The following is a 24,232-nucleotide window of genomic DNA, read 5'->3' on the forward strand; positions in this document are numbered from 1 at the left end:
GTTTGCGAGTGATTATAGTGCGACAAAGTAATTGACACTAATCGAACTTAATAACCCGTCGAGAGCGGACTCGCAGGATACGGGGGGATAATCGATGAAAAAGTTGGCCGCCGCTCGTCTTGCCTTTCGGCCCGAGATAAATCGCCATCAGCAACGCGCTCGACTATATCGCCGCGCTTCGTCTGCAATTAATATGGTAAACAGCGCGACGAGAGAGAGAGAGAGTCTATGGCGCGCCGCGCGCGGCTAGCCATTTTCGTAAGAAGACCTAGCGCCTCGCACGAAAAATACATCTGCGCGCGCGCGCGCGCGTCCTCTTCGCCGTTAACTACTGTAATTACCGAGCGTGCGACCGAGGAGACAAGTAAAATACTATGTCGTGCTCCGGCTACGCTCGTATGCCGTCGAGCGCCGAGTGCCGAGCGGCGAGCGCCGTCGAAAATAAGACTCGGCAGACTGGAGGATGAAAAATTAGCATACGGCGGCGTTAAGTGCGATAATACCGGCGCGCGGATTCAGCCGCACCGCCCGGGACACCCACGTGGTGCTGGCAATGGACACGGCGTAATTTATTCGCGGCTAACATTCTCGCGCGATTGTGCGCAATTAGTCTCGACTACACCACCGTGTAGTCGTCTCCATCCGCCATTTGCGAATTTTCATCAATTAAACCGATACGATCGCCGACACGCCGCGCGAGGGCGTCCCGGAGGCGACCTCCCAGCGGAGGATTTTCGCGCGATCGGCCGACCGCGCGGAATCCGCGGATTCCAGGTAGCGCGAACGGACGGAGGACAGAAGCGCGTCTCTCTTTTCGTCGAGGATGCAAACCGGGAGGGCACATCCAGAACGACCGAGAGAGAGAGAGAGAGAGAGAGAGAGAGAGAGAGGAGAGACTCGAGAGTGGTCGACCGCGGGCGGCCGCGGCCGGTCGGGCTAGCCTGGATGGAACGCGAACGGTACACGCGCACGTATAGCGCCTGCACCTTTGACCGGTCGAAGGCTCGTCCTCCCGCTCGCCCCTCGAGCCGCCTCCGGCGCTCGTCCCTGTTCTCGGGGCAGAGGTGGCTCGAGAAGTGCATGGGATCGCGGTTAGGTTGTGTTGCGCGCCAACGGAAGACCGCCGGGAGGCTCTCTCGCGGGAGGAACGCGGTGCGGCGGCGCGGCGGAGGGCGCCTCGCCGCGTCGTAGTTATATTTAGATTCGCGCTGAGCGGCTTCGTGCTTCTTGTTTTACATCTCTTAGCTCTTCGCCAGCGCGAAGTCACCGCGCGTAGCGGCATTAGCATTATCGCCACCGCGGCGACGACGACGACGACGCCGACGAGGAGGAGGAGGAGGAGGAGGAGGGGGAGGAGGACGAGGACGAGGACGACGAGGGCGAAATGGCGAGGCGGGCGGGGCGGGGCGGGGAAGGAGGGCAGGGGAGAGAGGAGGTAGTGCAACGGCGCAGTGTCCTCCGGTGTTGCGGTCGGTACTCGGAGATTCCGCAGCGGGAGAGATCCGCGGGGGTCCGATCGCACACCCCGTTTGGACGATCGGGTCGTGCTTTTCTTTTCCTCTCGTTCTCTGTCGGTGGATCCGGAACCCGGGGGAGCAGGGGAGGAGATAGGCTCAAGTTGGCTGGGAGATCAAGGATCGGCCAATTTGAGCCGGTCTCCCCTGACGTTTGAGGAACCGGAGGGAGGAGGGTACCGATCGGACTCGTTACGGCTCTGTGTCTCGCGCGCGCGCGCGAGAAAGGATATATGGTCAGTATGCTACTCGTCGAGCTAGATGATATCGTCGTCGCTTCGTTCGGATGCGCCGCACATGATGGATGGGTCGGCCGGTGAAGTGGCGGGGCCATTGTCTGTGGCGAAGTCGGGGGAGGGGCTGCTCTAGCAAGGGGGAGGAAGTGGGACGATTGTACACGCATCGATGAATTGAGATATGAAGCACGTAGAGGAGGAAGACACTCTCCGTCGACTACCTCCCCCTCCTCCTCCTCCTCCTCCTCTTCTCTTCGTTTTCCGCTGTGCATGTGTTCTTCTTTTTTAATATTCCCCCTTTCCCAGCGGAGGACTCGCTCCGGCGAGTAGAATCATCCCCGCGCGAGAGCGAGACGATAGCATCTTCGGAAATTGGAAAACAGACGCGCCGGCGTCCCGGATCGTTGCGCCGCGCTCGCGATTCCTATCTGCCGCGTCGACGACGTCGTTGTCGATACCTCGTTGTCGTTAGCGTATGTGTATCGCGGCCGGAGCCGCGATTAAACGTTGCAACGCATTGTAGCCGAGGAAGACGCGCGCACGCGTAGGGATGCGCGAGCGCAGCGGGGAGCCCGGGGATCAACTCTCCGTCTCCGTCTCGGATCGCCCTCGTGGGTCACTCGTGAGCCGAGAGATCGCCCGGTGAGCATTAGGCTATCTCCCCCTTGTCGTCAACCGCGCCGGATCGCCTCCGGCTCTTTTTTAATTAAGAACGCACGGAGTAGATTCGGCCGAGGCCGACGGTACCATGAAGAGAGTACCGGGCGCGGGAGATTACATTCTAACTGATTACCGACTCAAGTGGCAAGAGAGGGAGAGAGGGGGGGGGGAGGGATTCAACGTAAACGATTATGCGCGAGATACACGAGATCTCGTTATTAGACCTGAATTCGCTTAAAATTCCGGGGGATATGATTCTCCCCAACGTTCCATCTCCCCGCGACTCATCAGCGACCAGCATGCCGAGCAATTAACCGCGAGCGCATTGTTACTACGTCGAGTCTCTCTCTCTCCCCCTCCCCTTACCTCTGTCTCTCTTCCTCGGGCATTCTTCCATGGCAACAAAGATTCCACGGCAGACCGTATCCGTTTAGACGACCGAACGTCTCGACCAGACCCGATATCATCGCTCGCTCGTTCGGTCACATCCGATCCGCGCAGGTGGATTCTTTGCGACTTTCCCACGAGCGTCGGGAAAGACAGGCGTGTATCTGAGAAAGAAAGAAAGAAAGAACGGAACGATAAGGTATACCCGCGAAGAATGCCGAGTAACAGCGAGCCGTAAGGAAAAAGGAAGACGAGTCGATCATTGGCAAATCTCGAGACGAATCGACTCGTTCTTTGAGCCGATAATACAGGCTGAGATGGACCCGATGGAGTAGCCTCCAAGTATGAGCAGCTCCTCTGTGAATGAATATTAACGAACCGTGGTTCGTATTGAATATATTTCGCGAACGCCGCGAGCGCCGTGACGTCGTCGTCGATGCGTAAAGATGGACGCATAAAAAATGGCGTGTGACGGACGACAGGCAGAGAAGCAGCCGACGAGGATAGACATCGACACGAGCCTTTCGGTTTCGGAACTCTGTTAGCGTGTTCTTAATTGACCGATCCAGCCATTGCGGTGACTTCCTCGTTTTTTGCATGCGACCTCGCTCGCGTGAATTCGTTCGGATCGGCCGAGCGCGTTCGATCGGGAAGCGATCGAGATGAGAATCGGACCGTGAAACGCGTAGAACGCGTCAAGCTCGAGGACTTTCCACGATCACTTCTCACGTGACTTCTCTTTGTACGCGTCTCTCTCTCTCTCTCTCTCTCTCTCTCTCTCTCACTACCCAAGTACGAGATTATCCTCTCTCGTTAGGACTTTCGACTGCGAGGACGATCTGCTTCTTGCCAGGCGTCCTCGCTTAACTCTCGAGATTTATGCACGCGTCATTTAAAGGCGACGTGCTTTCCGCTTTAATGACATGTGCTTTGGTCGCTCTCTCTCTCTCTCTCTCTCTCTCTTTCGACGGGGATTATTATTTCCTCGCCTGATACCGTTCTGCGTGCGCGACGTAATGGATGCGCGCTCGTTCGAAACGAGAAAACGAGGTGTTCCACGCGCGGGGTTTCCAATTCGGCACGAAATCGCAACGCCGACGATACGCGAAGCACGAATTACGACGGCGCGCGCCTCGGGGAGTGTGCGCTTAGAACGTGTAATTTCGCGTCTCCCTTTTCATTCCGGTCGGCATTAACATTAATAATCCATTAGGACAGTAGCGAATAGTCGTATGGCGCCATCGCCACATTCGAGGCTCGAAGTAACTACCGGGTGTCGACCCCCCTCCCTTTTCGTGTCATTAAACCGCGCTCAGGTGTACATTACGCGCATTTTTGTCGTTCATTCGTGGTGTATGTACGCGCGCGCGCGCGCGCATGTGTGTGTGACCCAATTTTTCCGCCGTATAATCGACGATACTCGGCGCCGCGGGCGACTGTTTGATCGGCACCGGATGCTCGGTGACGTTCGCCTGTACGTGCGAAGTGAAACGAAATATCCTTGTGCTTTTTTTATCGTTTACTTGCGTTTAAACTCCCTCCCCCGCCCCGGCAACGCGAATCGTGTGATCATTAATAAAGCAACATTTTCTGTTAATGAATAGTAATAAGAATAATAATAATAATAATAATAATAATATCCCGAGTCGATCGCTCGCTTGAAAACGAGCATCTCGCGATAGACGGTCTCATCTGAAGGAGGACAACGTACAAAAAGTTTAAAGAGACGCTCCGCGGGGGGTCTCTTCGATCAGCGTCGATGAATCGTAAATAACGCGATATCACATCTGCCGTTGCCGATCGGACGAATGAAGAATACCGGTCTCATGCGCCCGCCTCGGCCCTCGTAAATTTTTTACACGCTGACTTTGACAGCGAATTTTTCCGCTCGCCAGCTCGGCGGAAAGTTCACGGTGAAAGACCGCTGATACAACGGCGAGCGTTACGTTTATCGCGCCCGAGATATGCGTCTCGGGAACACTGGCGCGGCGTTCACGGTAATGGCGCGGTGTAATACGAATATAATGTGTTGCAACGCATAAATGTCACAAGCGACTTACTTTACACGGCGTTTCCTGCATTTAGAACGTGCCTTGGAAAGTACGGCCGCGTCGCGTACACAGCAGTTTCAATAGATCGGCGAAAGGGATCGGGTGCCGTGCAGATTGATAAAGCACAAATGCGTAAATATGGGACGTATGTAATTTCCAATCGCGATAACATCTCGGCGATATCGCTCGAGACGCGGAAACTCTCGCGTATAACGGCACACATCCCGTGCCGGAGTTGCACAGTGTCTGTGTGTGTGTCTGCTGTCACGCCTGTCATGTGTGTGTCTGCGCGTAAGATTGAAGCGCGCACACACACACACATGTATAATCGAGGGAGCAAAGGGCACGCGTACTTCGATGGAAAAAAGCGTCTTTTCGTCGAGACGAAAAAGCGCGCCGTTCCGAGAGGGAAGCTTCGGAGAAAGCTGCCTCGTCCGAAATCGCGCGGATTCGCAGAGAAGGACGTCCTCGCGATCCTCGCGTTCCTCGGCGTCGTCACGAAATCCCGTGCGATTCGCGATTCGCGGGGCCGCCACGACTCGTCCCGCGACGCTATTTTTCATTCCGGGAAACGCAACCAAGCACTGCCCCCGCCGTGATTTCTTGCGCGGCTCGCTCGTTAGGTAGGGAGCAATTAACAAACACTACGTCCCCGGAGAACGTAATCGTGTTTATTTTCGATCATTGGAGCGAGACACTCGAGACACTGGTTTGTGTTCGTTCTCTCTGTCGTTGCGCCGTTTAGACCTCAACTCGAGAGGAACGGGAGCGACTTCTTGCGCCACCCGGTCATCGTCAAATCGGTCTACGACGAGGAAATCCTTGTTTTCGCTCTAGCGGAAAACGCCGTCCCGGCTCGTTCCGCGCGCGAAGCGGAAGGAACGTGCGAAACCGCCCGGCCTGTCTCCTTTTCCGACGTGAATTCCTTTCTTACATGAAAAATAGTTGATTAATTCCCGGCGACGGAAATCTCCCTGGGACTAACAAGAACGCGACGCCGAGAGAGAGAGAGAGAGAGAGAGAGAGAGAGAGAGATAGTTTATTGATACTCTGAGAAAAAATAGTTCCTTAGGTTGATATGAGAATTTAAATATGCATAGACGGCAATGAAGAACTTGTAATTATATAGAGCACTAGAAAATACAATAAAATAAAATAAATGCGAAGGAGAAATGCTTAGTGAGAATCCAGCCTCTCACAGCTAAAGATAAAGATATACATAATAGGTAATCAGAAAAACACAAAGAAAAAAGAGAGAGAGAGAGAGAGAGGGAGATCAGGATAAAACGTACACGACAAAGTTAAAAGAAAAGTGACACATGAGCGAGACGAGTGCTAAAACGCCATCGGCTCGCGTTGGTACGGCGAATCGCCGAAATTGCGTGCGGCTGCGCAAACAATCGCGCCGTATTTTCCGCCAGTGCGCGCGAACACGGTGGAAAAAGGAGCCGGTGTAAAGGGCCGAGGTGGTACATGAGATTTTATGAGCGAACAAGGAGGAATAAGCGAGAAGAAAAGAGGCGCGAGGTCGAGGACTACAATTCTACAAACGTAATACACGCCGCGGTGCACAACGATGCAGGCCGATCTTCTTTTTCTCTCTCCCTCTCTCTCTCTCTCTCTCTCTCTCTCTCTCTCCCCTCCCTTTCTCCCTCCCTCTTTCTCTCTCTCTCTCTCTCTCTCTCTCTCTCTCTCTCTCCCTCTTGCCGCCCCCGTCCTTTCTTCATCTTTTTCTACTCCCTCGCCGACCGCAGACTCCGCGTTCTGCACAGCGAGGCTGCGGCTTTGTTATGAAATAGACTTGAAAGCGAAATGCTCTTTCTCTCCGTTTCTGTCCCTCGCTCGTGGCTCTCGCGGCGAACGTTTCTTTTTACCTTTCAGCTCGTAGCGTCAATTCTCATACCGTTCAGCACTGCTCTCCCCGTTCAGTCTAGTCTAGTCTAGCTTAGCCTAGCTTAGCCTGCTGGCCTAGCCTTGCTTTCGAGACCCAATCGCGTGTCACCCTGGCCGGTCGTTACCTGGCGGACGTTGGCTCGCCGCGGCCGGCGAGAGTCTTGCGCAGCCTATATTTCTGGTTGAAAGAGAAATTACGATTGTGCTCGCTCGCGAGTCGTGCTGTCGCAGCGAGTCACTTTATTCGCCCGTAGCGGTGACTCTTAACCCTCGGAGAGCGCCGCGAGTGAACTCTCGTGTGACCTTAAAGGGCGTGTCGGTAGACGTCGAAGTTAGATCCCACGCGGAACGGAGTAATTGAACAATTAGGCGAAAACGAGCAACGTTGCCGGCGAAAATTTTATCCCACTCGACGAAAGGTCAGGAAAATGTGTACAGAGCCCGTTTGGGCATTTTTCTCCTCTTCGATCGTTCGCAGGATCAAACGCGAACCGCTCTCGCGAGATACTCTCGCCGTCACTCACGTCTCATTCTCTTAGCGCGAACTTAGGTTCCGCCGCTAATTTACACCTAGAGGCTGACTCGACACTGACAGAAGAGTAACGTGAATAACAACAACAATAACAACAATGGACCGAGAGGCGCATGCGGCAGACTTTTGCAGACTCGCGGGCGCGCGCTGCGAGACTCGATCGCGCGAAACATATCGTCCCGCTCGCCGTAATCGCGCCCGATATCGCGGCAGATTAAAATAACGATAGTTCCACGCTGGTGCCCTACAAATACCAACGAGAAGGAACTCGTATCCTCCACTCCGTCCAGCATTCCAGACACCGCGGGAGTGACTAATACCGGTCGATAACATGCGTTACGCTATTCCGCGGCGCGGCGTTTTCAGAATCGTTCGCGGACAATTACGATAATTCATTAACACCCTCGTGCCTAAGGACGAGCTCTCTTCCCCCCTCCCCCCTCCCGTCTCCCTCGCTCAGCTCGCACGCATCACACACGCACAGACACACACCGGTCGTGCACCGGTCGGGTGATTAAATTCCCCGTGTTCCCGCCGGCGGGTGTACCCACCCTTGGCTTTCGCGATGCCATAACTCAATGAACCGTACGCGATATCTCCCCGCGAGCGCGCCCCCCTCCCCCCTCCCCTCCCTCTCTCTCTCTCTCTCTCTCTCTTTCTATCTCGTCGCACTCCCGTCGGTGCTTGCACAATGCGCCCGTGCCATTAATAAATTTCAGGATCAAGGTGAACCGGTGCTCTCGTTTAAGCCGCGCGCGATTAATCCCGGGAAGCGCGCGTAATTATTTATACGGTGGCGCGCGCGCGCGCGCGCAGCCGGAGCGCGACGCGCGGCGTCGCCGTCGCGGGAAAAAGATCCGCGGGCGATTTACGCACGTTGCGTGCCACGCCGCGCGGCCGTGCGCGCTCGTGGGTTCGCGCGCGTTGTGTAACAAGCGCGCATGCGCGATACGATAAATCTCGCGCGCCGCGCCAAAGGATACGCGAAGGACTCTGCTACATAATTACGGTAGCGATATTCCCGCGCCTCGTATTAGGCGATAGCGTAATGAGCTTATTAAGCGCGAATTAATCCAGCCAACGCGCGGCCCGCAGGACAGCGCGAGCAGCTGACAGTCGCGTCGCCGCGCCCGCGTTACTCGCGGAGGAGACGCGCGCTCGTTATCCGTTACTCGTTCATAGTCGACGCGGTGATACCGCGAGAGATACCGTTGAAAAAGACACGCTGAAAAAGGAGGACGTAAAAGTGGCGTAACGACCCGTCGCGTCGTTCGCGCTTTAACGGCGCGTTGTTTGATTCTTTCATACTGCCGGTGACGATCGCCTCGTAAGGAAATACCCGACGACGTCGACAGTCTATGATCGCGGAAGACGACGAAGACGAATGTGCCTATGACCGCAATATTGTAGGAACCGCACGACGGTAGATCGGCAAATTTACGCGCGAGGTGGAGGATGCTCGTGTTACTCTCGTTAGATACGCTCTAATAAACGAGCCGCCGCGCCGGCGGAAATTTTCGCGCGCCGGGCGCGGCCGGCGTCAAAGCGCGGCCGTAATTCAGCGCTCGGGAGGAAACGGGACGTCTGCTAAGCTTGGCACTTCTCGCTGCACCGCCGCGTCATTTCCGTGAGCTTCGCGCGTGGTGAGAAGGACTCGCTTTGACTCGCGACCGCCGCGCGATCACGCCTCAGGCTGACGGACGTCGAACGAATCCACCGCGTTCGTAACACGTTGCGTGAACGTCGCTCGCGAGACAAATGGCGAACGGTGAGAATGTTTGAAAACGCCTCGGCCGAGACGCGTGTTACACGGCGCAGCGGTCGAAACGCGCGCCGACTTCGACAGACGGGCGATACTCGCGACTTCTCTCTCTCTCTCTCTCTCTCTCTCTCTCTCTCTCTCTCTCTCTCTCGATCAGCGGATCGATCTTGCGCAATCGGCAGACTTCCGTCTGCCGGCAACGACGACTCTGCGGTCACTCCGCGAGAGATAGCCGGGCTCTTTCCGGGCTTTGCGCTGCCATTAACGCGCGAGCGCACGTGCGCCGCTAATGTAACGGGGAGAGCAGATCGTCCGGGTGTGGGACGAATGAGGGAGAAAGAGTGTAGCTCGATCGTCTGAGAGGGACGTTCGCCGTTCGTCGACGGGAACGTTCGTCGCGTGGAGGAGCCTGGTGGTGGAGAGGTGATGAAACATGAAAAAAGGGGAATAGAGGGATAATTGCGTCGGGCAAATTGCGTGTCCAGCGTGCTATTTATATACATTTCGGAGTAAAGATTTAAAGTTACAGCATTATCTTCGCCCGATCGCGACACAAACGCACGCGTTCCCTCCCAGCGATGTCGTCGGCTGATATAATCGCGTTCTTCCACAAGGCGGCAAAAATCTGCGGTGCGTCGGTCTCGGCGCGACCGCGGCTGCTGAAACGGCGCTCGATAGCGCGTAAACGCGCCTAACGAACGCATGCACACGAGCGCGAGCAGCCGCGCGCGGCATGGCAGTGTTAATGTACATTGCATAAAATATGACGAGACGAGCGGTTGCACGGTCCGTGCCATCCATTGCGAGTAGCGGCTGCCGTTGCGCGCGCGAGCGAGAGCGAGCGAGCGAGCTAGCGCGGCTGTGTGTTGCCCCTCGGTAAACACTGTCATTATAATTCAATTTAATATTAATTTGTACTCGTCCCTGCAAGCGGTGCTCATTCCGCGAAAGCGAGCCGGGAGGAGCGGCCGAGACAGACAGACAGAGTGAAAAGATTGCGCGATCATCGCCGCCCCGCGATGAAGACCTCGCCGGAGCGCAGGAAAGGGGGCGAGAGACGCGAAATATACGGTTGAGCGGGTAATACGAAGATATGAGGGGGGTGTGTTCTGGTCGCGAGCGCGGTTTAATGTCGGCTCCGGGGGGTAGATTTTCACTCGTGCGTGAGATCCGCTTGTTTTTGCGAGCCCGCCAGGAAAGCGGATTTATTTTCTTCGATTTGAACAATTAAGTTTCTCCTTCTTGCACTTTTTCTTCCCTTTTCGAGTGAGGAAGACGGATCGCCGCCGGCTGTTGTGCCGAGTTGTTCAATCAGAATGAAATAATATTCCACGGGGCTTACCTTCCTTCGGGAAATTATCCAAGGTGGTCGTACTTTTCCGTCGTTTTCAGTCGTTTTCAGTTCGACGACTGAAGGGATTCGCGCGATTTGAAGAAGAATTCGCGGGCGAGTCGCCCGCAAAGAGAAGAGAAGCTGAGGGAGGGAGGGAGTGGGAGGAGTGTCGGAGGTTCTGTTGCAAGTCCTCGGATGGAAACTGACAAGTTGATCCTCGAGATGGACGACGTGCGACCAGTTTTTAAAGACGGATCACCTTCCAATTAGCAATTATTGAGACGTCGGAGCGATCGCGGCGGAATTTTAAGGAGGTTACTTTGGATCGAGAGGCGAGACGGTCCTTCGCACGAAAATATTCGGCCTCGGCGAACGGTGCGATTCACTCGCACAGTCCCACAGTCGTCACAGATCTCGATGCTCCCGCGTCGCGGATGTAATCCGACAAGGTGGCAAATATTCGCTCGGTATTGTAAATTTCCCGAGACGCCTAGATCGTCGCGGAGAAATCACACACGTCCGACATTCCGCCATTATTATGCTACTCCACGTATACTCGCGAATCGCGAAAAGTATACTCGCTGATGATAGGCATTTCGCGATGAGCCCGCGCAGCCTCGTAGCCGGGATCTTAAATGAAGGGGCGCAATCTCCCGGAACGTTTATTAGGTCAGAAATAAAAGATGTTATCGAAGGTTGAGAACCGTGGGCCACGGGATGATGGATGGCGGCGTTCTTGCTCGTTCATGAGGAAGTTATTACGGTTTGCAGGAGGTGGCTGCCGAGATGCGCGCAGAGGGCGAGTCAAGGGTCGAGCGAGGAAAAAGAGTAGAATGTCGCGCGGGCTCGATGGCACGCGGTTCTCGAAACCGCTCGAAAAGCGCCCTTCGATTAAGTGGATCGGAGTAATTGGTTAATGACTGCCTGCAATCTTCGATGGCAGAGCCTCGCGCCACGCTCTTGCGCCAAGTGTTCTTTCTTTCTTTCCTCCGCCGGAATTGTTCGGACTGTGTACATCTTTATCGCTCTCTTCTTTTCGTTCTCTCTCTCTCTCTCTCTCTCTCTCTCTCTCTCATCCATGCAATCATCTTCCGACAATTGTATATTCAAGACAGTTGTGAATGGACATTTTGATTGTGAATTGGATTTTTTTGCAATTTTTCCGTCGTTATCCTTGTCATCCTCGTCGCGTTATTTCGCTTGACTCACTTCGTCGCGTTACCGTTCACCGAACGAGCATCGAAAGGGAGATATCGAATACATTTCCGCAAATTCACGGAGTGGATCCACTCGATATGCGAGGCGATCTAATCGAGAGAGCAAATTGCGCGAGAGAGCTTAATAGACTATCGGCGTGAAATCGAAAACGAACAAGCCGAGGAGAGGAGGAAGTCGCTCGAAAATACGCGGAAAATGCCGATACCGGATGCGCGTCGAGCCACTTATCAGCGCTCGTCGATCTTAATGACGATGTGTACCGGTCGCCCACCGATAGATAGGCAAACCGTGTCGCAACGATCAACGTTCCTCCCGTCCCTCTCGCTCCTTCGCGCCAGCTGATTTATCGACGTGCCCTCGAATTATACGCTGCTGCTCGACGCCGCGCGGCTTTCACCGACGACAACGGCCGACGACGACAACGACGACGACGACGACGACGACTACGGCGACGACGACGACGACGAGGACGACGGCGTCGTGTTCCTTTTGTCTCCTCGAAGGGAGGTTTCGACACCGGCCACGCCGATTGTCTTCGCTTCTAATCGCGCGAGTATCGCGCGTACATATCGATATGCGTAACGACGCGACGGTCGGCGTGCCTGCGCGCTCCTTCGGCCTGCGTGTCCGTTTTATCGCGGTCGTAACTACTTCGCCGGGGAACGCGTGCCGTCTGCAAAAATCGCTCGCAATCCGATCGGCGACACGACGACGTCGGGCAACACGCGCGCGCGCGCGCGCGATCGCCTTCTCGTCGATTCGTTTGCGACCTGTCGGGCCGTCCAATTGTCGCGGCTCGTATTAACAGTCGTTAATACGTGAAACTCGTCGCAAGTGCGACACTCGCGGTCCCCGCATTTGCCGCATTTGAGTTAAATCTCGGCTTGCCAGTTGAATCTTACGATGCACGTGATGACGTATCTGTAGTTGCGATTCCACTTAAAAGAAAAAAAATAAAATGTCACGTTCAAGTTGAAATTCATGTCCAAGCATTTCGCTCGGGGCAAGTTGAGAGAGACCGGCAACGACTGCATTTCCAAACGAGTAAGTTGAATAGCGCGACAGTCGCGCTGATAACCGGTTACTATGACGCGTCTCATTAAGTTATACACACGAAATACAGCGAATTGCATTCGAGAAATCGGCTACACGTAGCCGACTAACAGACGGCTAACGAAACGGGAGATGAAAGCTACACGCGTCTCGACTTACACTTCTTCTAGCCATATCTCTGCTAATCGAGTCGTCACGTTGAAGCTTCGTGCAATCAGCGGAAGCGAACGCGTTACGCGTCGACGCGCGGGTCAATATGGGAATGTCCGATCTCGCGAGAGAATCGCGCGCGTCGCGCGATGAATCCAACGCGCTCGTCTCCGCGCCCCGTGGAAGAAGGTGAGAAGGGGCGAGGGGAGGGAGGAGGTAAGAGAAGACGACGAATTCCCACACAGGATTGCCCGTTTAAGCATCGCAAGCGCGACGTTGTCGCCGTAAATCCTCGATTTCGTAGCGGCGAGTAAGTCGAGAGTTCCCAGGAGGCGCGCTCCGTTTTCTCCGTTCCATCCAAGCGCTAGCGGTTTCTCGCCGCCGCGGCCTGCTCTAAACCGGCCTGCGATTAACGTTCGCAATTTACGCGCGGAAGCCGCGCGACGCGCCGTGCACTCGAAATGATTTATACGCGCTCCGTCTCCGAGTACGTGACGCGTCGTTTACCACCCGCTCCGGCGAAGATTAATTAACCCCGTGGCGTTTCAGGGAGAGAAACGTGCTCCGCCTCGGGGGCCGCGGCGCGCGGGGGCGGGCGGGAGCGGGAGCGGGAGGGGGAGGGAGGGACCCCGGCGACGAGCGGCTTCGGTTTCTTAATCCAATTTCGTGGTGCATTAATCTAATTATGCCTATGCATATGCACGTGACGTGCAAGTATGCCGGCCGGTCGCAATGCCGCTCGGCGCCCGGACGTCGGAGGGAGCCGTCGAGAGTCGGCAAGAAACTCGTCTACACACACACACACACAGGGTGTCCCGGAATCACCGGCCGATACCTCGCCACCTACCCGCCTCGCGCAGGTACGAGGGATGATCGCGAAATATCCGCGAAATGTCCGAGTCCGACCGGGGAGGAGGACGGCGTCGACGCCGGCGGTGAAGATTGAATCCGCCTTCAGCGGAGGAAATTTTGCTGAGGATGAGACGTTTCAACGAGACGGAAACATCCGAGGCCGTTTTTCTCGACGCGCGAGTATCGGGAGTATGCAAAAGCGCGCAGCGGCAACGAGCAACGAGCAGCCGGTCTCTCGAAACTTTCGCTTCGACCCAGTAGCGGCACCAAGTTTCACATTAATTACATCATCGATTCGCGCGCTGATCCTGTGATAGGGACCGCTCGCGCCCAGATGTAACCGCGGAAGTTCACGCGCGCGCGGGCGAGCGCGAAGAAAGCAGTAGTCGGAGAAGCAGGGCTGGGGAAGGTGGGCGAGAAGGAGGGCGAGAGAGGAGGGCGGGGTAGGAGAGCGAGAAAGAAAGGGAGAAGCGAGGGGTGGTGAACGAAGGAGTGTGTCGAATAACTTCCTAGAGGCGCGCCTGTCACGAAGCCCCGGGTCATTGGTCACCTCTCTTCTTATCTCGCTGTGTCTGCGGCCCATCTTGAAGGAAGCTTATGCGCACAGAGAGCCGTTGTACGGTTCACCGTAAGCGGAATTAATCCATCTAGCACCTTCGGGATTATAGAAGCCGGTTGCCGCGCGCCGCGGCGCTCGCGGAAAAGTCGGCCTCGCTGCGAGACTTTCGGTCGACGTTATTATCGCGGGGCGGTTGGTCATCGCGGGATGACGGGTAACTGCGAGTAACGTACGCGAGTACGTTATGCGTTATAGACGCGGGTCATATCGGGTTGGCAGATGTCGAATCGGACACCCTCCATCTCGGAGTTTTCCGCCTCCGAGGATGCCGACGACTCGGAAAATGCGAGCGCCCCAACACGTCGCTCCGTCGCAATTCGCGCCGCCCGTCGCGGCGCTCTATTCTTCGTCGCTCCTTTTTCGTCGATTTTGCGGTGGAAACGCATTAAGCGGCGGAGACGAGAAAAAAAATTGAATTACGCGGCGGGCAGCCGGGTTCGTTAAGAGGAGAGCACACCGGCACTCTTTGCAAACCCAATTAAAATCCCAAGAGCTACCGCTCACCGGGTCAACTCACTTTGCGCATAATCCGACTCGCGCTTGGAATTTACGGCAAGGAAGGAAATTTAATGGCGAGATGAGTTAACGCCTCGGGGGAACACCGAGTGCTCTCTCTCTCTCTCTCTCTCTCTCTCTCTCTCTCTCTCTCATCGCTCGGCAGCTCCGCGAGCTGCTGCTTCCAGCCGCCGCGGCGCGTTGAAATTTCCGCGTCGATGTCGGCGCGCCCGGCTGTGTGTGGAAGCGATTGGCCCGTGGAATCGTTTAATCCGGACCGAGGAGCAAGCAACGCTCGCCAGCCACGAGTCACGATCGTTACTTTCCTCCGAGACGAGATTCCCTTTGGAGAGAAATCCGAAACAATCGTCGGCACGCCCATCTACGTACACTTGTGCTTCGTGCGCTTGCGCGCGCGCTCGTTAGGTAACCGGTAACAATGTTTCGTCTCGGGCGCATATAGATATCGTCTTAATGTAACGTAATAACCGTGAGCTATCGCAGTTATACGAGTTACTCCGAGCCGGTCTCGTCAAAGTCCCAAAGCACGACCATCTCTCTCTCTCTCTCTCTCTCTCTCTCTCTCTCTCTCTCTCTCTCTCTCTCTCTCTCTCTCTCTCTCTCTCTCTCTCTCTCTCTCTCTCTCTCTCTCTCTCTCTCTCTCTCTCTCTCTCTCTCTCTTTGCCCCTCGCACGCGCGTTCTACGCGGACGTTTGGGCGGAATTTATACTCCCAGCGGACTTTCATCGCGATCAATTTTCTCCTCTTTTGCTGGAATTTTATTCAGCTTTTTTTCATTCGTGACTCGATAGCTTCTTTCTTTCGGTCGAAGGTCGCGAATCTTCTCGATTCTCCTCGCTCCGTTGCGTAGCGCTGGAAATTGCGCGTGTTGTTTAATGGAAACCCAAATAGGGAAAGAGGCTCTCTCTTTCTCTCTCACACACACACACACACACACATACACACATACGCGCGCGCGTGTTCCCAATGTTTCATCCATTATATTCCAATGCCGTAAGTGCAACGTCATATCATCCGACCCGTGGTATCGCGAATTATCGCGCCGCTTTCGTATAAGGCGCGTATCGCAAGTCCGTCGCGTTATTTTGCGAATTATCCCGATAATGGAAATCCCGCCGGCGGTCTTTTTGTCGCGCTGACGTTTCCGCGTCGCGATCGACGCGCGAGCGTGAAGCGAGCGTTTTACCGCTGATCGCGACGCGTGACGCTGGTCGCAGTGACGACCGTTACTCTCCGCGGATGAGATTCTCCTTGGACGTGGTGTCAAACACAATCGCGGACATAGCCGAACGAAAAGCGCGACTTCTCTCACTTCTTGTCCTCTCTTGCTCCCTCCTCGTTCGACCTGGCCGTTTCCGCGTGTGTGCTTCGTTCCGCTTCTCGCTCGAGGTTTTCCCCTCCCCTCGATCGCGTTTCCCATCTCCCGGTCTCGAGTAACGATCTGGAAAGCAACGACGACGCGGTGTGCCCACGGTACTGCTGATTACCTGCCATACGCAGTTTCGAGTGGTGGCTACCCTCGCTCTGCGGAAATTATCCAACCGGTCCATAATTGGAACTTGACTAATGACAAGTCGGGTCATTGCGTATATTATAGCCACGGATCGGCATTAGGTCTCTCTCTCTCTCTCTCTCTCTCTCTCTCTCTCGCGCGTACAGGCGCCGGACGCTTCACAGAGTCGCGCGAACGGCAACGTGCGCGCGCTCCGTCCCTCTCGCTCCCCGTCTCTCTCGCTCCCCACGTGGGAAAGGACGTATTAAAAGTGCATCAAACGGGAGGGAAGCGGCGAACGGAGCGCGGTGCCTTTCGGCACCGACGCGTTCGTCTGTCGAAATTAACACGGTAAAGGCGGACACCTCGAGCGCGCGCTTTCGCAACGGAGATTAGTCGCGGCGCGAGCTCCCAGCGGCGAGGCCTCGAGCACAAATTATTATCGCGATGCACGAGGAGTGGGGCGCGAGCGGAATTCGATGTGTCTTGTGCGGGGGAGAGGGGGGGGGATAATCGGCGGGTCGAGGTGGGTCTCGTTAGGTCGTACGTCGCGGTATCCTGAAGCACCGCTGAGATTTATTCGAAATATTTACACGCAGTGTAGTGCGACGCATCGCATCGCCATGACGTGGCGTTTCGTCTGATTTCGACGATCAGTAGTGGTCCATTGAGACCGGTCGTGTGTATTTCACGGAAATATTTTTTCGAAGGTACAGAAAAACGTAAGATGGAATAATCGATCAATTATACGGATCTATGCTGCGATGAAGACGAGACGGCCGAAAAGTGGGAATTAGCGTTGGCCGCTAATTTGGAGTGAACGATGAGAGATGCCGCGACGTTTAGAAGCAGATCGGACTCGAGCGTCACGCATATGCGAGCTTGATCTCTTTGCCAATTAGCACACACACACACACACACACAGAGAATAAAGAATAAAGAATAAAGAACTTCTGAATAGCGTCCTCCGTTCTTCTTGTTCGCAGATGGGGCATAGAGGAGGAGCGACGCGCGGCCAGCAGGAGCAGCAGTAGCGTTGAGCTATCGTCGGGGGCCTGATCGTCGGTCCCTGTCGAGCGACCCGATCTCGCGGCGGGGGACGCGGGGTCGCGGGGGTGCCGGCGGTGCGGCGCGATGGCCGCAACGGACGGTCAGATCGTCGTCGCGGCGGCACGCTGGGCCGAGGAGGCGACGTACCTGCGCGAGTTCGTCTCCAAGTACCGTCTGCCGGCCGTGATCAAGATCACCAAGGGCCAATATGGCGGGCTGGGCGTGCCGACGCTACCGGCGCCGAGCTTGCAGAGCACCGCGTTGCTCATATCGGCCGGTCGTCGGCGGAAGATCGTGGCGCAGGCGGTGAAGATCAAGGAGGGCCGCAGGGTGGTCGGCGTCGGGCCGAGGCTGGCGATACCGGACTCGTACGCGGGCTACTTCGAGATCCTGAGCGAGGAGGGTAGAGCGGTGCGCGGTATCGAGTCGGTAAACGAGCTGTCGCGGAGATGCCCGGAGGAAGGCGCGCTGGTGCGCGAGACGCTGCGCGGCATCGCTTGCCGGGTGGACGATGAGTCCGGGATCGTGGTGCCGGAGGGCACGAGGGCCCTGTCGGCCGGTGAGACGATCGTCACCGCCGGTGAGGTCGCGCTACCCGGCAGGGGTCGATTCCTCCGCTGCGTCGACTGCCGCGGCGACAGCGTGCTCTTGGCGATGGATCAGCGCGGCCGTTTCAGCGCGTTGGCGCGCGAGGACAACATCAGCGGCGTGCACACCGCCCGGGCGCTCCTCAGCAAACGCCTGCCGCTCACGGTGAGATTGGTGCACGGCCAGCCGCCCAGGGGGCTCAAGTCGTCGTCGCAGTTCGTGCCCGAGCTCAGGCTGCTGTCCACCTTCGAGGAGGAGCACGTGTTCGCGTTGCCGTTGCAGCGAGAAGGCGCGGCGGTCGCGCTGCCGCTCGCGGCGCCGCTCAAGCTGGTCAAAGCGCGGAACGAGGAGGCCCTGCGCTCCATGCATGAGTTCACGAGGCTGGTGGAGCGCGCATCCCGCTTGGTCGCTGATGTGGCCGACCGCGCGCACGTGTTGGACGGTCGTCTCGGTGAAAGCAAGCAAGCCTCCAGGCAGACCAGGAGCGCGTCCGGCTTCCTCAGGCGGCCGTCCACCAACTCGGATCACGCGCCTCCGCTCGGTCATCATAGAAACGGCAGTGCCGGCCATCATCATCATCATCATCATTATCATAGCAATGGACATCAGGCGTCCAGTGGCCATGCGGGATACCGGGACGAGAACCGGGTGCCGCCGTCGTCGTCCGCCTGTACCGAGGAGTACGACGAGATCGACCAGATATACGACTACGTGCGCGGCTTCGCGCCGTTGCCGAAGAGCGTGAGGTCGCCGTACGAGAGCCCTCTGGCCGCCGGCCAAGGCTCGACCCCGCCGCTCACGCCGGTCACGGTGACGATCGCGCCGTTGTTGGACGACCGACCGGAGCCGCCGCCGATCGAGACGATACCCACGAAGAAGATCCAGGCGGAGAAGCGGACCAGGCGCGCGGTTAAGGAGGCGCCGCAGCCCTCCAGGGTGGAGAAGCCGCCGTTGGCGAAGCTCTACGTGAAGAACAGCGGCACGCAGCGCGGCCGGCCGCTAATGAGGCAGAAGAGCGCGTCGCCGTTGAAGGAAACGCCGCCGGGTTACAAGGGCGGCTCGCCGCTCTTCAACATACGCTACAAGAGCCTGACTAATCTCCAGCAGGCGATGGAGCTCGACGGCACGCTCGACTCCAGCCACTCGGGCGGCAGGACGTCGGGCGACTCTGGCGCGGGTGCTAAGCTGCCGGAAAAGAGGTAACGATAAAACGATACACGTATCCCCCTCGTTCTATCCTATGTCGACCTCACAGGAGGAGGAAACGCAAGACGAAAGTGTCCCTCGCGAATCCCTTGGATGAGCCTTTTGCCCTTGGGGTTGGTCGATGGATGAGAGCAGCCAGTCGAGGATAAGAGACAAGTATTTTCTCCTCGCATATTCGGATGCCGGGAACCTCTCTCTCTCTCTCTCTCTCTCTCTCTCTCTCTCTCTCTCTCTCTCTCTCTCTCTCTCTCTCTCTCTCTCTCTCTCTCTCTCGTTCCTAGCTGCCCTCCTGCCTGCGACGTGTTCGAGGCGCATTGAAGTGGGTCGTGACGGGGATGCTTTCATTCGTGTTTCTTCATCCCTTGTCTCGAGAGTCGAATCATCCCTTGTCGTGTCATGTTGTGCAAACGCACGACATTCACGAAGATTGACACGATCGTCTCTCATCGATCTTATCGTGTTTGCGGCTATTTAGATCGAGACGTTTAAGCAGGCCGCGATCGCTGACGAATTTAGTCTGGGAGCTTCGAGGTGGAAGCGGCCTCGGCTGCACGAGACCGGAAACTCCGCCGCCCGCCACGACAGCACCGCTGCCACCGACTAAATGTGGGCCACGTCTGGCTGTCACTGTCGTGGCACCGCGACGTGTCGGCACGCTCTACCTCTAACTCGTAAGTATTGCCGTATTGCCGTATTAAGTTCTCTCCGATCATCCCTCGGTCGTCGTTCGATAGCGATATCCGCGACATGGAAAATTGCTTCTTCGGACAAACGACTCGACTGCCCGTTTCAGGGCACACACGCGCACGTTTCACACATACATATGTCCGCGCGCGAGTATATACGCGCGCGTTGACCCTTTGATCCCTTGCACTATGATTTAAGTCGCATAATAGCACAAAGTGCCAAAGTCGCTGATGAAGCTGCGGTCTGCGATAAATGCCCGGTCTACACGCAAACAACGCAAGTCGCAAAACGCGAATCGCAGACTACAGAATATCGACCGCGAAACACTCGTGGTAAAAATTGTACACACAAGTCTTACTCGCGCTTTCTGTGTGTTTTGCCTCGCGAAACATACGTGAATGAATCGTATTACCCGTTCTTCTTATATTTAGCTTGATACACGAGAGAGGCTGACTCGCGTTTCTTATGTTCGCTGCGAATTTCTCACCGTGAGTCTCACACGATATTGTAGATTAAACGATAGAAGAGATTACAGGATAATCTTGCGCTGCGATATTGCCTGAAGAAATTGGAATCGCGATGTTTCGACAAGTCGCGCGGCTCCCCTCGAGCATCGGGAGCGAAAAACAACGTTGCTCCCCGAGCGCGTTTCCCGTATTCGCGGATGATACGCTGTCGGGTGAGCGAGCAGGCGGGACTATTTGTCGAACGCGCAGACACGCACGTCGCAATTAACTGTGCTGAGGGAATACCGGTTACGACGTAGTTACAGCGTACTTTGTCCGGGAAGGAGGACTGAATCGTTAAATTCGCGGGAGCGACCCAGGATAGGCGGGATGATCCTTTAACGGAGCACTTTACTGGGCGTTATAAGAGACGCGCCGGAGCTGCTTCCCTATTGCCATAAGTCTTTATCCATTTAATCGCCCCCCTCCCTCGATACCACCTCCCCCGATACCATTCTCCGCCCGATTCTCATAAGGATGTCTAGGAAATGCACTTGTCCCGGGCGCGATTCAGGAAGCTCCGCCAGGATTACCGCCAATTACCATCCGCGGAGGAATCCATTCTTACGGCGTAATCGATTCGCATGCGGGACACAAAGGCCCTCGTAAAGCGCGTTTGAGTCGTGTGCGCGCACACACACACACACACATTTTACGAGCTGCGCCGTCGTCGTCCTATGAGTCTATCTCGAACGAAAATCCTCGTCGAGCGATCTCTCGTCCTCGATGCTGAAAAGTGCGAGCGCGAAGTCAGCGAAGAGTGCGAGCGCGACGTCGCTCGCACAGACTCCCCGAAGTTGTCGCGTGAAGAGGAGCGACATTTCGCATCGACGCGCCGCGCCGGCGATATCGCACGGTCGTTCGCCGTGGCGACGGCCGAAGACGAGGGTAATCTCCGTCGACGATCGTCTCGCTCGTTTCCCCGTCCGCTAATCCGCCGATGAAAATCGACAGCGACAGCGAGAGATTGAAAGCGTTTCCTCGTCACGGGCCTGCCTCTACCGTGGCGGGCGACGAGGCGTTTACGGGAGGAAGTCGGGAATCACAAAGCTTCCTGCTGCGTACATCCGCAATCCAGCTGAGATACCGGTTGGTATTCCCAAGCCGTGGAAATTAGCGAGGTCCGCGTAGGTTAATCTGCCGTGGCCTAACTCCTCTTTCTCTCTCTCTCTCTCTCTCTCTCTCTCTCTCTCTCTCTCTCTCTCTTTCTCTCTCTCTCTCCCTCCCTCCTTCCCCCTCTCTCTCTCTCTCTCTCTCTCTCTCTCGCTCTCCTCCCCCTCCCTCTCCCCTTATCGTTCTCTCAGCTTCTTCGTCTCCCTCTCTCCCTCTCTCCGCGGGTGCTGTTTAGGGGGGACTCAGCTTCGCCTCCTCGCGAGAGGACGGCTTGGAAGCTGGCGAGAGAGAACAAGAGAGGGAGGGAGGGAGGGAGGGAGGGAGAGAACGAGCAGATAGTTCAACGGTGGACTGGCGGTGGACAGCCTCGGGGTATATAACGTCATCCTCGCTCGGTGCAACGCTATAATAGCCCTGGTTCGCCGCGGAGTCGCTCCGTGAGCGGAATTAAACGAGACCAGGTTCAACGGCTGGACAAACCGTGGCTTCCGGTCGTCGATGCCTTTCCTCCCCTCCCCTCCCCCCTTCCGCCCCTTTACCGATCACCACCACCGCCACCGCCGCCGCCCCGTAGTTCGTTCTATCCGCGTCCTCCGCCCACCTACTCGATCGCCGCGTATTACGGAGATTATGATTGTGCGTGGAGCGATCTCATCGTCGCCGTCGCACGCAAGTGGACGGTTTCCGATTATGCGATCGTGCGACAATCGAACGTCCGGCTGAAGCCGATCGTCGGAGTAAATCGGCGGCCGGGCGAGCCGAGTACGCCATCGCCGCGCTGGACGGCTCTCTCCGTACGGAGGATCTGCGTGATTAGTTTTCTATTAGTTGTCCGTGTGATTAGCGTGCGTGGAAGCGAGAGCCGGCCGGTCGACCGGTCGACCGGTCGACCGGAGAAACCGGACCGCGAACGAAAGGAGAATCACACACGTGGGAAACGTGCGAGAGCGGATGATATCGAGCGGAAGGCTCGCATTCGGCTCGCGTCTCCCACGGTGCGTCTCCCAGTGAGATTTGTATATTTTCCGTGCGTGCAGAGAGGGGGCAGAGAGGGGGAGAGAGAACCTGCGATTTTCGCGATTTTCGCGATTTTCGCGAGAGGCCTCACGCTAGTTTCGGCATCGTTTTCCCCGAGCGCGTTTACACGACACGACGCGCAACTTGGAACTCGCTCCCTCCCCCGCTTCGGCCGTTCTATTCTAAATTGCCCGGCCGTTCGCTTGTCACTTGCGGCTACCCGCAGCGCGGCGCGGCGTGTCGCGCCCATTTCCACGTACATTTTAATGTCCGGGCACTAAACGCCGCGCTGAAAATTACCGGGTGTCTCCCCGAGAAACGAGGGTGCCCGTCGCGTAATCCGTCGGTCCCCCGGCCGCTAATTAATTAACGCGGATCGAAAACACGGTCTTCTTCCTTCCCCCCTCCTCCCCTCCGTCCCTCCGCGCGCGTCTTTACTCTCCGCCGTGTATCCCGGCGCGTTCGGCGTTCGGGTAGGCGTCGGAGGGCTCCGGCTAGAATAAACGGCACACGTTTACGGCTACCTACGTTAAATCGCGTCACGGGGAGGAGGAGTCGCCGTCGATAATTAGAAAGTAATCGCTTCGTGGCTTTTCGCCGTGGCTCGCCGAGAGTCGCGGCCCCGGCCGTGGAGAGAGCGAGCGAGCGAGCGACGGAGAAAGGGAGACTATTATCTCGAAAATTGCTGGGTGCGCGTCGCCCGCGGTCCTCGGCCTCCCTCGGGCCTCGCCTGCGCGCCCCTCGACGACGACGTTGATTAATATCAACAAATTCCTCCGCGCATTCGTATGATTACGCTCGTGGCGATATCCGCGCGAGCGCGCTCGCGCTCGCGCGCGCGCGCGCGCGGCGATGTTGGTTAACGCTCGGCCGCAGAGAGCCGCGCGACGACGCGCCGCGCGCCGAACGTGCTATTTGCGGGCGCGCTTGCGCAGCGAAGATTGCCGCGCGTCCTCTGGATATCACAAGCTCTCCTTACGGGCGTTTGATAATATTCAGCCGCCGATCGACATTCAGCCGCGCCGCTCTTTTGCATTTCGCTTCCGTCGGCCTGGCGCTCCCTCTCGGTGACTCCATTTAGCTTCGTGGTTCGCGCGCGAGAGTGTCCGCTGTGATCATCTTGATGAAATTGCTAGGCGGCTGGCCGCCTTCTCCGTCGCGCTTTCCTCTCGGTGCCGAGTGGCCGCGTGGTGTTGTTCGCTTGTTAGGGCGCCGCGCGCGAGGAAGCATGATCGCAGCCCCGATCGCGCTTTCAACGAGGGCGTTGTAATGAGAGCTTGGACGCGCTGCCGCTTGATTTATCGTAGCGCGCGCGCGCGCGCGCGCGGCCTGCGCTGCGTGTAATCGCGCGAGAGCGAACGCGCGAGAAAACGCGGAAAGAGGTACCGAGAGACTTTTCGATTCGCGTCGATCCGTCGAGCGCGAGTCGATGAACTCTTCGCCGCGTCGTCGGGCGCCGTAGGGGCATACTCGGAGCGGAATTTCAGCCTTGGAATTTCTCCGCCAACTGCTTTCGGCTGAGAATCCGCTCCTCCGGGGTGTCCTCGGTACTCTCGTGCGAAAATAAGTGTGACCTGTCGCGCCATTAATTCGTCGCAGGCACATCGCGCGGTTCTGAGATTCGACGTTTTCGCTCTTCCAACTAAAATCATGCATATTTATCGCAGCCGCCGCCCCTCCGCTCTCTCCTCACATCGCATGCAAATTACGGACGACGTTCGGCTCCGGCGAGGCACGGTTCCTTGTTACTTCGTCCCATTGTCTGCCTACATCCTCGCTTCCCGGATAAAATGCCGT

At 56.7% G+C, this 24,232-nt stretch overlaps 1 protein-coding gene across 3 annotated transcripts in view; it reads left to right on the forward strand.

The window, feature by feature from the left end:
• The window catches only part of sano (CABIT domain-containing protein serrano), a 145,835-nt gene that overhangs the window by 89,874 nt on the left and 31,729 nt on the right, over nt 1-24,232 (forward strand). For all 3 annotated transcript variants that reach the window (XM_025299722.1, XM_025299723.1, XM_025299724.1), the window contains 2 exons: nt 17,255-19,105; nt 19,588-19,783. In XM_025299722.1, coding sequence (XP_025155507.1) covers nt 17,403-19,105; nt 19,588-19,780 — 1,896 coding nt within the window. In that variant the 5' untranslated portion in view covers nt 17,255-17,402 and the 3' untranslated portion in view covers nt 19,781-19,783. The remainder of the gene's footprint in view (nt 1-17,254; nt 19,106-19,587; nt 19,784-24,232) is intronic.

The sequence above is a fragment of the Harpegnathos saltator genome, unplaced genomic scaffold (assembly GCF_003227715.2).
Source record: "Harpegnathos saltator strain DR-91 unplaced genomic scaffold, Hsal_v8.6 scaffold290, whole genome shotgun sequence".
Classification (NCBI taxonomy): domain Eukaryota; kingdom Metazoa; phylum Arthropoda; class Insecta; order Hymenoptera; family Formicidae; genus Harpegnathos; species Harpegnathos saltator.